The 14495-nt window shown below is 50.3% G+C and overlaps 4 protein-coding genes across 4 annotated transcripts; 2 read left to right on the forward strand and 2 right to left on the reverse strand.

Moving 5' to 3' along the window:
- Positions 1-114: 114 nt before the first annotated feature.
- Positions 115-1230, reverse strand: EMWEY_00046680 (Serpin B10, related; the record flags this gene model as incomplete). Its single annotated transcript, XM_013483144.1, has 1 exon — positions 115-1230. A coding segment is annotated over one exon (1116 nt), but the record flags the coding sequence as incomplete, so codon positions are not given.
- A 3506-nt stretch (positions 1231-4736) lies between these two features.
- Positions 4737-9206, forward strand: EMWEY_00046690 (heat shock protein 60, putative; the record flags this gene model as incomplete). Its single annotated transcript, XM_013483145.1, has 9 exons — positions 4737-4875; positions 5112-5411; positions 5541-5952; positions 6470-6599; positions 6786-6851; positions 7194-7311; positions 7685-7881; positions 8282-8468; positions 9034-9206. The coding sequence occupies 9 exons, from the start codon at positions 4737-4739 to the stop codon at positions 9204-9206; spliced, it is 1722 nt and encodes a 573-aa protein (XP_013338599.1).
- An 840-nt stretch (positions 9207-10046) lies between these two features.
- Positions 10047-11562, reverse strand: EMWEY_00046700 (hypothetical protein, conserved; the record flags this gene model as incomplete). Its single annotated transcript, XM_013483146.1, has 6 exons — positions 10047-10090; positions 10195-10233; positions 10396-10456; positions 10615-10705; positions 10920-11080; positions 11497-11562. The coding sequence occupies 6 exons, from the start codon at positions 11560-11562 to the stop codon at positions 10047-10049; spliced, it is 462 nt and encodes a 153-aa protein (XP_013338600.1).
- Positions 11563-12374: 812 nt separating this feature from the next.
- On the forward strand, positions 12375-13127 carry EMWEY_00046710 (hypothetical protein, conserved; the record flags this gene model as incomplete). Its single annotated transcript, XM_013483147.1, has 2 exons — positions 12375-12597; positions 12871-13127. The coding sequence occupies 2 exons, from the start codon at positions 12375-12377 to the stop codon at positions 13125-13127; spliced, it is 480 nt and encodes a 159-aa protein (XP_013338601.1).
- Between the last annotated feature and the right edge of the window lie 1368 nt (positions 13128-14495).

Raw genomic sequence — 14495 nt, forward strand, 5'->3', positions numbered from 1 at the left:
CACCAGCGAGTGTGCACTTGTAGTGTCTTTCACTCGGACTTGAAAGAGAAAAGGCCTGTTGACCTCCAAAGATATTTGCCGCTTCGGAATGAATGCAGTAGCTTCAGCAATTACCATAGCAGAGGCTGCAGCAGCCTCAGTGCCTTCTTCATTCCACGTGAAATCTGCTTGGTGGAGAAAGGAAGAAACATAAAGGTCTTTGTCACGGGCAATCCCTGAAAAGTCTGCCTTGCCCGCCTCGAACATGAGACGCACGCCTAGGTGTCTGTACACCGCAGCAAGGTCTACTTGGTTTTCTTCTGCCACAAACTTGATCAGAGGTATGGACAAGTGCAACACCGATCCGGAGGAAACAGTGTTGTCCACTTGCCTTACGAGCTCCTCGGCAGCGTCTGGCTTTTGCAGCAACTGCTGTTCAAAGTGAGAAATGTCTTTGGGTAGAAACACATATAAGCAGAAGCGTGGGTCTGCGTAAGGCAGGGACAAGACTTTCATTGCCTCCCCTTCGAAGTATCCGAAGCCCCTCTCCAGTTGCTGTTGCATGAACTTCACCTGCTGCTCTTGGACACATCCCGTCTGCCCATCCTCCACACAGAAAGACCCGACCGACGTCATGTCGGGCGAAAAGGGGAAAGCCCACGGACCCTTAAAATACAACGCATTCACCAGCACCATTCGAGTTGAAGATGACAGGAGAGAAGCAGGCACAAGGCGCTTTATGTGCCCCTTCGTCTTCTCCTCTACATAAGCATTTATAGCAGCAGCCGCGGCTTCGGAATCCTCGAAGTCCGCGACCATCGCTTCGCACTTAAGGCGTGTAAACACCTGACGGGCAAAGTGAAGAAAATGCTCGTCGGTTGCTAATGAGGATTCTACATACATCCGGTTTGCTGTCTCTAGCTGAATGGGGGGCTCGGTTTCCCAAGGGGCAGCGGGACCGCGCAAGGCTGGGAGGTCAAGGGGCGAAGAAAGGGGGAAATGCTGATCCATCTCATCTCGTGTTTCTCCCCGTGCTCCCATTTGCGCCATTTTAAAGACGGAAAGAATGCTGAATGGGGAAAACACAAAGTTCAAACCTCCCCTTTCCCTCTTCCCTGCGGCGATCGTGGTGTACAGTTCAGTGGCTACAACGCCCATGCGTTCAGTACCCGAATATTCGCTGCCATTATGTCCCATACTACAGACTACACAACTGAAAAGACTCAACGAGAGAGTATACGCACGTAACATCTTCAGCAACACCAATCTAAACTCCACCAGCCTGCAGGTCCCGGAACGGAGGTCGGGAAGAAAATGAAGGAAAGCAGGTAAGAGAGGAGGGAAGTCGATAGAGTACAAAAGTAAAACGTGTCTTGCATGATATTCTCTACACGCCACCGGGGGAGCATTTTGTGGAATTGTTCGGGAGTGTTGTCGCTCCAGGAGCTGCATCGACGGTCACTCCAGGCCCCGAGCAACGCAGCAACGCCTTTCGTTGCTCTTCAAGTCGTATTTCGAATGTAAAAAATTATCCCGCAAAGAAATATTTTGTATTTAGACTTCTACGCAGCTGTCACTCAAGAGTTGGGAAATTGGTCAACAAACATCCAAGCGTTGCCGTCGCGGGATGCTCGTCGGTATCCGGACCGTTATCTGTTAGCACTACACTAGAATTAGACTATGACATGAAGAAAAAGCCATAAACACTGCCTTTGGCTTCTCCAACTACTAGATTCTGCGATTTCTGCCTATCCACATGCTTCCTGCCCACATGCCCGTGCTTTCTGCAGGGGACCACCGGCTTACGTTGCAGCACGTGTAGTGCGCGCCGAAATAAGTGCGTTAATGCACATCCTTGCACATCAATATATTGTTCGTTACCTGATGTAGTGTGGAGCATTCCCTCTCCTTGGTTTCCACCAACCCAACTTCCTAGCTACCAATCCAGTGTCACAGCTGTGGGTGCGGTCTTCTCTGAGGCAGTTGACGATTCCAGAAATCACTGACGAGTCGGCTGATACTGAGACAATTCCAGTAAAAAAGGTGAAATCTTTAGCACTTCAGGAAGGGTTGGAGTAAAGGATCGCCATGTATACTGGTGTACACTGTTCAAACCCATCATCAAAGTCAGACACACTTGCAGAAGAATGTCCATGGGTAAGATGACGAAATATATGTGCAGTGAGCAGTACAGAACCACAAACAAATATTCCAGAATGTCACAAACGCAACAACTGACTGACCTTGTTGACGCCTTCCCTGCCATCGTATTTATACGGAGACTGCGTTCAGCTGTGATTATTCCCGTTTACATGCCTACAATGCATTAGCGTTCCTCTCTAGGTGCTCGAGTGGCTGCGGTCGATGCGAAAGTCAACAACGGACGGTGGGACAAAAGCTCATCCATTGAGTTGTAACATCGGCGCTGGGGTGTGGCCTCCGTCGATTACATATTTCGGCTTGGCTTCGTGCAGCCGTTTCGCTCAAGTTGGACTAGCATGCCCTTGCGGGTCACTGTTTGGTCCACAAGACATTCAGGCGGGGAGCTTCGTCGACTTCGCCACCTGGGATGCTCCCTTCGCGCATCGAATAAATTCTCGTTTTCCCAGAAAAACAGAAGATAGTGGAAAACTCCCGAGGTGAGACGCCTGCGTAGCTGCTCAACTCGAAATTGATCCGGACGGATACCTCAGTGGGCTAGACAATGAATTTGCTAGCAGGCAAAGGCAGTGCAGGCTTTCAACTGGCGAATAGAGTCAGCTGATGCACCTGCCGTGCTCCAATTCAGGTACACCATATGAGCGAAACAAGATATTACTCTACAGAGGCTATAAAGGGACCCAGAGCTCGTCAGCGCCTTCTGGTGGGATTTCCTCATGTTGCCTAACATTCACCACAGCCTAGCAAACGCGAACTACTCAAAAGGCCGACCACACTGGAAACACCCACCGCACACTTGTGCAATATTTGTGACTCTGTATCTAGCGAAATTTTTCAGTGTAGCTTGATTTCCCTCTGTCTGCAGGGTGGCGTAAGCTGCCACACACAAAGAGGAACTCATACGGTGGTATCAACTAATCTCCAGCACTAGTTATTTTTTCACCGTGGCACACATGTCGTTCGTGCCTATCCCTCTGGCTGTTGCAATCCATGTGCGTCAGCCTGCACGAGCTTTATTTTTCCTCTCATTCACTGATGTTGGGTGTCGGTGGAGGTCCAATACATACGTTCACGTTTCTGCCATTTCTGTTTCTGTGTACGGACATAGCTAGTGCCATCAATCGTAGCTAGGGAACCACGGGACATGCTACGGGGCGAATGGTCTAATGTAGGTTTCCCCCCAAAGCAACTGTTTCTCCAGCACATAAGCAACTTGGGAACAGCTGCCCAAGGGCCTGTGGCTGCTTCGGAGAGGAGCTGGCTTCCCTGTGCTGCAATTGGTGATAGAAGGCAGTGCAGTCTGAAACCACAGCCAAGCCTTCTTCCCCGCTGGAATTACCATTGTAGCCAGTTGTTAATTATCTACTCAGCGCCTACGGGCACATACCTGAATACGCATACAAACTTCTACAAACTTCTAACACACCATCATGTGTTCGAGAGACTGGGCACTATCGCAGCGCCTTCCCGCATTATATAGTGCGCAGCAGTGCGCAGCAGTCCGAAGCTGCGCCTACTTATGTCATCTCATGCCATCCGGCATCCAATCTACATTCTCTAGCTACTCACGTTGGCTGATGTCAATACTTAATTGTCAAGACCTTCAAGTCTCTGCTATAGTCAAGGGAAGTTCCCCGAATAATATAACCGACTAAGTAGAATAATCAGAACTGACCCCCGGCCTTCACTGGGGATCAGTGCCTGCCTGACCTGTAAAATAGCGGGGAAATAGTAAACCAGCGCCAACACAGTCAGGTACCTGACGTATAAAGCTGCTTTCAATATTTTCATGATCACAGATATAATAAATAGTATTTATCTCCTTACCATGTATTAGATCTGGAAGTCATATCTTAGGTCCATAGGAGTGTCTAAGCTCTGCATTAAACGGCAGACGCGGATAGCTAACACACTGACCCTATCTAACGTTACCCCAATCCCTGGAACATTTAGTTTTATTAATTCCATAACTAACTAATAATGTAATAATCCCTAAAATATTTAGTAGTATTTATTCGCTTTCCTGACCTAAAGTTTCTAGAGGCCACAACTGAGACACATTGCAGAGCCTGTGCACTACATGAACTGCTGGCGAGAAACTGCGCACAAATGAGTGTCGCATTCGTTATTCGAGTGCCCCAAGTATAAAAGTGTTTGTTATAGACAACATGCCTTATAAAAGGGGCGAAAGACAAGACACGAAGGCACACGGGGGCCTGCTGTAGCAAGACAACTCGTCGGTACAGCGACGCCATCGAGTAAAGCAGGAGATGAACGGCCATTTAGGCACCTTCTACCGTCTTCTGCCATCTATTTGACTTCTTCCAGATTATGTTTGCGTGATTCTGCTTATTGGAAGTAGTTGTGTACTGGAATACACCGGTTGTTGGTGTACGACCCCACGACTGCCCAGGTGATCACTGGTGACGGACGCACCGAAGGATTTGTGGGGCCGTTGGGGGCAGCCCCGAATGTGTATTGCAAGGTGTTTGAGCATCTGTAAAGGAGGTTTGGATTCTTGGGACAAACTGTGATTTCTGCTGAAACCCCCATATTGAAGCCAGAATTCCTATCTCATACACGATAAACCTCAGAAGATGCTGGCCTTCTCCGCAGCAGCAGCCGCTCGCGGCGGTAGAAAGGCCGTAGCTGCGTCTTTTGCCCAGTTGCAGCAAGTTAGAAATGCTTCAAAAGATATACGCTTTGGTTCAGACGCTCGGATGCAGATGTTGGCGGGTGAGAATGCGAAGAACAGGAATTTTGGGACATTTTGACGTCGAGATCAACTTAATTAAGATGTGTATCTCACACTGTTTTGCAGGGTCCTTCCAGGATTACAATATTGCAACATTGGACTATGTATTTGCATTTGCTTCCGTTTCTGTGCTCCGTGTATACCCGAAGCGGCGCCCTATGTGGATGTGAGCCGAGGACATATGTGGTCCCGTCAGATTTGCTTGTCTGCACTTCAGGTTGCAATCGTTTGGCGGACGCAGTAGGTGTAACGTTGGGGCCAAAAGGGCGTAATGTGGTGATAGCGCAGCCGTTTGGCTCTCCCAAGATAACTAAGGACGGTGTGACGGTTGCGAAGGCGATCGAATTGGCAAACAAGACCGAAAACCTTGGGGCCCAGCTGCTAAAACAAGTGGCAGCCACTACAAATGACATTGCTGGTGATGGCACAACTACCGCTACAATCTTGGGCCGGGCTATCTTCAAAGAGGGGTGCAAGGCAATCGACGCTGGCATGAACCCGATGGACGTTCTCCGAGGTGCTTTTCCTAAACTTGGTCTCGCGCTTATCGTCTTGTGCTCAATCCACTCCCACAAATGTGGGAATCTTCGTAATTTGAGTGGACTGGTGGGCGTTTTGCTCTGCCTGTGTTCGCTGTATTCTGCAGGCATTCATCTAGCTGTTGAGCACGTGCTGTCGGCGCTGTCTGCCTCTCGCAAGGAGATTTCTACAACGGAGGAGATCGTCTCAGTAGCAACGATTAGCGCCAATGGTGATGCTCAGGTTGGCGCTTTGATTGGGGAGGCTATGAAAAAGGTAGGCCGCGAGGGAACGATAACCGTCTCGGAGGGGAAGGCTCTGCAGCACGCGCTGGAGGTGGTGGAGGGTTTGCGGTTTGACCGAGGGTATCTCAGCCCTTATTTCATAACGAACGCAAAGGAACAGAAAGTTGAACTGGACTCTCCATACGTCCTTTTGGTGGACAAGCGCCTGTCTCAAATACAACAACTCCTCCCGGCTCTCGAGTTCGTCTTGCAGAACCAGGCCGCCCTCCTCATTGTTGCGGAGGATGTTGAGAGGTACGTACACCCCAACGGAAGGCACAAAACATACCAAGCCTCGGTGCGATGGGCTTGCCTATCCCCAGGCTTCCACCCTCTCCTCGGTGGTTCTCCCTTCGCCGCGTTATTTTGTGGGGGCAGCTTGTAGCCCTTGCCTTTGGGGGCCTTTCTGCTTGCATGTGCCCATGTTTTCGAGACGTTGGGGCCCTTCTTCCACGGATGTGTTGCAATCTCCTGCAGAAGTTTGTGTTTTCTCCAAATTTTGGTTCTCTCGCTGGATGAGATGTTGGTGGTCGGTGGCTGGGATATGTTTCATCCATCCGTCTTGTGTCTGTAGACCGGGACGTGACCCGTTTGCTTGCTTACGTTAGCGCCCGCGAGTGCTTTTCTCTTGGGGCTGTGTGGAGGGAAGTCTACCAGCCATTTTTTTCAAGGTTGTCAGTGGGAGGTTACCCTAATGTTCACCAGGGTCTAGGGAGGTGGTCAGTAGACGTGCTCTCACTTGGTCTTCGTTCTTGTTTGCTTCTGCCTGCAGTGAGGCCCTTGCTACGTTGGTGGTGAATAAACTGCGCCTTGGCCTTCGCGTCTGTGCAGTTAAGGCACCCGGCTTTGGAGACGGCCGCAAAGCGCAGCTCTACGACCTGGCCACCCTCACGGGGGGCAAGGTAAACCATTAAGCCCGAGCTTCTGCACTTGTCCCAGGTGGCATGTTAGGCAGGCATACTTCGAAGATAAGGGCTTATGACTTGTTTTGCTAGTGAAGCTTGTTCGTAATGCTGAGGGTAGCAAACCTTTTGCCGTCAGCGTGTCCGCTAAAAGCAGCATTTTGCTGCTCTTGTCTCGTCCTGCAGGTGCTCAGCGACGACACGCCATCCATTGGGGATGAAAAGGCAGATATCGTGGGCATGCTTGGCCGCGTAAGGACTAGAAACTGAACTGCATAAACACATCTCAGTGACTATCGGATGATGACGTACTATTTCGTGCCTACGCGTGTTGTATGCATGAATGCGGCTGTGCGCGTTTATTTGATACTCGTCTTTGCGTACGTCTGCATACATCTGTGGAACGTGCACACCCTCGCATCCTCTAAGCATTGTAAATACACATGAGTCAAGACAGTGATTGCCTGATGAACTGTGCGGGCACTTCAGGGATTTCAAGTGTATATCATTGACAGGAGGACAGGGCTGCCAGAGAGGTTGTGTATTTAGCTTTAAGGGTTTAGGTTGTAGTTTCTGATGGTTTGCACTGAGCAGGCGAAGAGTGTGGTGGTGACGAAGGACTCGACGCTGATGATGGAGGGCAATGGGTCAAAGCAAGACATCGCCGAGCGGTGTGACCAGCTCAGGAGCCTCATAAAGCAGACGAGCTCAGGTGGGGGTTTGTATTGGCCTTTTGGGTGTCTTTGTTCCCGTCCCCTTCTGTGCGCATGTCAGTATATGGTAGTTCTGCTTGTTTGCAAATGTAGGCGAGTCGTCCCAGCTTTTCGCGTGTTTATTGTGTTGGTTGCGACCCTTACCTTACTTGGCGGTGGCGTACGCTGCAGTAGGAGCCGTGCGCAATACTTCTAAGGGGCCCCACGCATCCTGGAGTTGTTTTGCACTCATGATTCGTCCAGTTTTTTTTAATATGTGTTGCGTGCATTCGCATTCGTGTGTGCCTACACTTGTGTGCGTGGGCGTTTGCATGAGTAGGTATAATGTGTGTAAATATAAAAAGGGTACTTGTGTGCCTTCGGCGTCTGCAGAATATGAAAAGGAGAAGCTCCAGGAGCGACTTTCAAGGTTATCTGGGGGGGTAGCAGTAATTAAGGTTGGGGGCGCATCTGAAGTGGCAGTGGGCGAGGCGAAAGACAGGATTCAAGATGCCCTTTGCGCTACACGAGCTGCCGTTGAGGAGGGCATCGTCCCAGGAGGTGGCGTTGCTCTTCTCTATGCTTCGCAGGTGCTTTTGTGCCGCCGGCACTGCTTCTTTTGATGTTTGTGCAGCAGTTGCAGTTTCTACTGCTGATGGTATTTGTGTTACTATTGAGGTTGTTGGTGCGAGTGGTGCGGTTTTTGTTGCGAGCGGTGGTGTTGTTTGCTACCGTTATTGCTTGTCTCTTTTGTTTTCGTCGCTGGGCTGGTTTGGGGTGGCGCTTCTGCCCTATATGTCATTATTTGCTGTTGATTATTGCCATTATTTTCTAGTGGTCATGCTCTGTCAATTTTGGCATTGCTGTGTTCGTTCGTGTTGTTTTTGTAGAGTTGTGTGACTTGTGTGTTGTATTCGCTTGTCTCCTAGATTTTTTTCGTTGCCTAGATGGTGCATGCTTGTCGGAGTTTAGGGTCTGAAGGATTTGAAGGTGGACAACGCAGAGCAGCGAATGGGCGTGGAGATTGTTGAGAAGGCGTGCCAGGTGCCTTGCAAACTCATTGCGGATAATGCAGGACACGAGGGGGCGGTGGTTGTTGGAAATTTGCTGCGCCTGAAGGACCAGAAGATGGGCTTCAATGCACAGACAGGCTGCTACGTCAATATGGTCGAAGCAGGTGGAAATACACTACACGCGAGAACACACATGTAATGAGATAACTATATCACCTGCAAGGAGACAAAAAACTGAACACACGTGGGAAACTGGTTTTCAGAGACACAAATATCAGGAGCAGAGGCAGCAACGCATGTACCAGACTAAGAAGCGCTCATGATAGCATAGAACAAGTCACTGAATTCCAGAGATAAGAAGGGAGGTGAAGACACAACCTTCTCTAACGGAAACGGTTGAACGGCGTGGGAGTAGAAGACACTGCACGGCACGGAAAAGTTGCACCAGTCTAGCTACAGCATGTGCAAGCTCAGATGTCTTTTTATGGATATTCGAATTTCATATGCCCCTCACGCAGCCTCTCGGTTTGTGGTCTTGTAGTCTCTCTTCTGTTGTCTTTGTTGCTGTTAAGAGTTTTATTCGCTTATTTTCCCCCCACAAATGGTGCTGTCACCAACTGTGCATAGTGTATCTTATCCTCAGGTATATCCTTTTGCGATGGGGGACAGTTGGTGATTTTGGTTGTGGTGTTGACTGGCTGTATTTTGGGGTGTATGCATTACTTTCAGGCATCATAGACCCCACCAAAGTCGTCAAAACTGCCTTGAGCGACGCCTCTTCAGTAGCCTCCCTTATGGCAACAACGGAAGCCTCTATAGTGGACGCTCCGGAGAAGTCCCCGCAGCAGGCAGATGGCATGGGGGCCCCAGGTGGCGGCATGCCGATGGGAGGAATGTTCTAAGGGGTTGGAAGCCCAAACCGCAAGTTTGAACACACCGTAGGGGCCCCAGTCTAACGTCAGGCCAACACACGTACAGGAGCTGCTGGAGCAACACCCCTTGCAACACCAATGGCAATGGGAACCCCTGCAGTAGAAGCAGAGGCAGTGTCAGCTGCAGCAGTAGCAGGAACAGTTCGAGCTGCAGCAGCTGCTGCTGTCTCAGCTGCGGCACTGGACGAAAGACGCCTATCCCAGAGGCTGAGATCCAAGTTGTTTTTCGGCAATATGGGGTGTATGCCAACATCGCCACTTTCAGGGTATATGCATGCTTTTATCAGACGGAGCGCCTATATCCCTCCCCACTTGACACTGTAGAGCTGTTCATTACCTACTCTAAAAGCTGCGTGAGAAGCATCTTCACCTCTGAACTCCTGCAGCCCTAGTCACCGTCCACTGTGCCTACAGACCTACACCCTACGCTCTAAAGGATTACTTGAAATCAATCCCTAGCACCGACCCGCAAATTCGGGGCTTGTTACGTGCCCCCAAAACCGTAACATTGTTTTCGATTGGCACCCTTTAACGGATACGGGCCCCAACTACGACTACCTCCACCCATGGGACCTCAACTGGCTAGCGCGCCTGATGAGTGGGGTCAGGGCTCCTGCTGGCCCTAACGACCAGAGGCAAACTATATAGGCGCATTCGCGTGACGTCCCGTGGCCGGGATTCCCTTCAGAGAAGGGACTTACGTAGCCCTCGTAAGTGACCTTCAAGCCGGGCAGCTGGTCTACGTAGGTTCCAGAAACCCGCAAATAAGGGGTAGGGGGACCTATGCAAGGGTTCAAGCCCAGAATCAAACTAGTGGGGTTTAAACCACTGCAAGAGATAGAAAAGCGCACCACCTGCAAGTCCAAACAGAAGCACCAGACAAAGCACGGACCTTAGACCCTAGAAAATTGCAGCGTCCCCCTCCAGCAGCCAAGGAATTTGGGTTTGTGCAACGAACCTGCAATGAGGCCGAGGATCAGCGAGCCGCTTACGCCGTCTGCACGCACAACCAAAACCCTCCATCCAGATCCCGAAATCCTAAAACGTAAGACTTTGTTGTATACCGTTTATGTATAAACCCTACACGTCAAACCCTATGCGCCAAACCTCATATCTTCTACCCTTGGCGCCAAAACTTCAAAAGCCCTGCATATCCTACCGTAGGCTGCACGGTCCAGAATGAGGCTATGCAGAGACAGCGCGGACAAATTGCGCGGCTCCTGAGCACCCAAACCTTACACCCTCAACCCTAGACCCTAACACCAGCCCTGACGCCAGCCATGGCTGTGCACTTTTGCCTTTTCCCCTTGAGGAGCCCAGCACGGATTTTAGTGTTTGGCGTTACCCACAGACGCCCGGGGGTCTAGGTTTTACGTACCATTCGAAGAAGAGCCTCCACCCGACGCTTCGCGAGGGAGTAGTGCCCCAGCTTCAAATACACCAGCGCAAGCTGGAAGAGACAGTCCGACCTGAGGAGAACCCTACACCCTACACATTAAGCCATAAGCGCTAAACAAAGCCATGGAACCTCGTTCAGGATTGTCAGCCCTGCTCATAGAGCGCAACCCCTACACCCCGACTCGAACTCCTCAGGGCTGTGAAGTCCAGCCCTCCTATCACAAAGTCACCAGAAACACCCTAGAGCCTAAACCGTAATCTCTAAGTATAACCCGTCAAACCGACCTGCAAAAGCCAATCTCCAGGAGTTCCGTGAGAAGATCTGCGGAGTCCCTTAAATCTTTTTCGCTGGGTGAGCAAATCAACAGAGAGGCAAATTCAAACTGCAACCGTGGACAGGGGCAGCCGCTCTCAAGTTGCTGCACGCAACCCGCAACTCCCAAACCCTACCAGAATAAGTTCATGCACATGCAGACACGATATTTCCTATATGCAAGTGTACTTCCAAGCTTGTACAATCAGTCAGCCGCCATCCGCAGGTATACACGCATATAGTGAGACGTATATTCTTGCATTACATGCATTTAGAAACATGAAAGGGCATGAATACATAGTTGTGCTTGCATGTAACCCATCCAATAGACATATGCAGGGGAACAGAACCAAGCCAGAGAATGGCGCAGGTACACAAAAGACACTAGGGGACGCGACAAGTAAGCCCGGGATAACACACGAGGAGGCAGGCACAAACGGACAGTCAGAGAACAAGGCAGTATCAAAAGACAGACACAAGCAAGCACGCAGGCAGATAAACTAACGACAAGGAGCACACGCTGGAACAAGGACGCATCAGCGGTCTTACTTCAAGGTACTTGGCTCGTAGGGCTTCAGTCTCAGCCTTGAGGTCGAAGCTCAAGGCTCCACTCATCTTCGGTTCTCAAGCGCAGGCCCAGGAGAAGAACCCGAAATCCTAAACCCTAAGCCCTAAACCCTAAACCCTGGGCACTGCGGCCTGGATGCGCCATGCGCGAAGAGGAGGGTTCCGGCGCGGTCTGTAGGCCTACTGTTTTTCCTGCAAAGAGACAGTGGGAGGTTGCAGCACTTGAGAATGCTGACGCAAGCTGACGTGTAAGTACACCTCCTACAACTAGGCGAATGCAGTTGCCAGCAGCTGCAGAAATGTGTGCTGCGGCGCATTGGCCACAAGCCCCGAACCCGAGAGCCGAGGCCCTGAGCCCTAAACGCTTAACCCTAAACCGTAAACATTTAAGCCCTAGGGAGTCAAAATAAACAAGACGTCTCGGGACGAAGCGGAAGCATTGCTGGAGAGATGCCGTTGAGCCACCGTGGTGTCGTCTTCAGCCCCAGAGATTCCGGTGCACCCGACGAGGCGTCTGTAAGGTCTGTCTTTAGAGAAATTCAAATAGAGTATGCTAATGCCTGGAAGAAGTGTTAAAAGAGCATAAACACTTAGAGGAGTGAAGCGGGAAGTAGGCCTTCTCGCTGACCGCCTCGCGCGTGTTGAGTAGACACCAACAGAGCTAACCTACTAGCTCGTGAATTTTGCGCTTCCTTATCCGACGTTTTCTGTTACGCCTAAAGTTCTTCAAAGCCTGATTTCTTCCGGCTCAATAACCCTGTGCGACAGCCCCTACGGCGAGCCAACCCCTCTTCAAAGCGAAATATTGAGACCACCGTGCTTCTGTAAGCATCTCAAGTGCAAAACCACCTCGTAACAAAATGTTGAGTGTCGCGACTCGGGGCATCGGGAGACGCCCTTCACCAGCAACAACAACAACAGCGGCGAGGTCTCTTAGCGTTGGGCGGTGCCGAGCTGTAGTAACAACAACGGCAACTACAACAACAGCAGTATCATCAAGAGGAACCATCCGCCAGTTCTCGGGTGTTAAATTTCTAGACCAGAAGCGGAGTGGAGAAGAATCTGTCTACTTCAAGAAAGAAGGTGGGTCTTGTTAAGCGGGGATACCTGCCTGTCTAGATGCGTCGCCGTCTGTGTACGAATACTGCACGCCGGCGTTGATCTGTATCATCATTACTCTCTCCCTGATGCTGCTGAGTGGGCCGTAAATTCTGCTCGATGTTATCGTTTCTGGTGCTATTTCCACTTTCTACTGCTCCTACTAATATTGCTAATACAGCAACTGCCTCTGCCTATGCTACTTCATCTACTGCTTCTGATGCTGTTTCTGATGCTGCTTCTGGTGCTGCACTGCAGACGAGGCGTTACTGCGTCGTTTGTTGGCGAAGCATCCGGAGGTGGATCCCAAGTTTCAGTCTGGAGGGGGGACGGCGTCTTTGGAGTCTTTGAGGAATTCGTTGTCTCTCTGCGCCTCTAAGCATTTCAACCAGCAACCTTCAAAAGCATTTCTCGATGAGCTGCCAGCTATCTTCGCTAGCCATGGTTGGCAACCCCCCGAAGAGGTCAAGAGCCTTGTCCGCTCCCTCCAAACACCACCGCGCCCCCCCAGCTAGCTAAGCTAGCCAAGTGGCTAGCTAGCTGGATAGGGATAGCAGTTGTTGGAAGCAATTGACAAAAATGCCAGCCTAGGCCGAAAAATACTCAGAATCCCAGCAGTGCGTGAACCTCCCCACCAGCCCAGCTGACTGTATATACAACCTGTCACTTGAATGCGCAGCAGGGTCAGCGGTCCTTGCACCTAGCTGGCAGTATGTACAACTACCGGGCGTATATGCAGCTAGCTCGCTCTCCAAGGGAGCAGCTCGTTAGATGGCAGTAGTTACTGGTGGGGGCTCTGGCTTGGGAATATCTGCAGCACTTTTCCGCAGCGTCCGCGGGGTGAAGTCAAGTGCTGATGGTTCATTTATTGTTATTTACTTTGATGGCTGAATGCCTCTTGCAGTTGTGTGAAGCAGTTCTTTGTTTATTGATTGTTCCCTCCTTTGATGCTTGTGTATCTCTTGATAAGATATCCTTGTGCATCGTCTGTCGATGCACCTAAGAGCGCTTTTCCATCATTCGCTTGGCAGAGGTAATGGGGCAACAACTTAGTGGAGGCAGAGAAAAACAATATATAGAAACTACAGGGGACAGAGGCTATATGCATAGCTAGCCGGCCATCCACACAGCTAGCTGGATGTCTAACGAAGCAGCTGATGGAGAAGCGACACCACGCAAACATTCCAAACGAGGAGACAGAAGGAGAGAGCAGCAGAGATAGGCAAGCAGCAGGAAGTGAGCAGAAAACTGAAAGCCATCGAACAAACAGGAAGATGCTGGGGAAGACTGGAGCAATACACGAATAGACATGAACAGAGACCAGAGAGAAGCAATAACTCTGGCGGAAACAGTGAGAGAAGCGTATAGTATATAAGGAGGGCAGACGGAGACACAACCAAAGACACCAAAGAAAGCAGGAGCAGAGAGAGACGGACACGCAGATACAGAGAGTGCCCCCTGCGAGGGGAGACTGCGGGAATCGGGCGTCGCCACTAAGAGATATACTGGGATGATTCTTGCTGAGAACAAGAGAGAATGACTGAGACAGCAAACAGCTCCACTGACACGTTGAAACGAACAGCGGCAGTACACAGACAAAAGCAAACAGGCAAACACCGATACAATGAATCCTGACGAAGGCAAATCTACGAAAAGTGCAAAGCTTGAGAATTACCTCTCGTCAGCTTTTGTTTCCCCCCGTTGCCCCTAAACACGCCAGAGCTCCAAATTGGCAGTCTGGAGACTTGCATGTATGACTCATACGTATGGCATCTACTGTATAAGCGGCAGTTGATGTCCTATGGATGGGGCATCTACTGCTGTACATGTTTGCAAATGTGCCGATATATATATATATATATATATATATATATATATATATA

Source organism: Eimeria maxima, genomic scaffold (assembly GCF_000499605.1).
Source record: "Eimeria maxima Weybridge genomic scaffold, Emw_scaff974, whole genome shotgun sequence".
In the NCBI taxonomy this organism is placed as follows: domain Eukaryota; phylum Apicomplexa; class Conoidasida; order Eucoccidiorida; family Eimeriidae; genus Eimeria; species Eimeria maxima.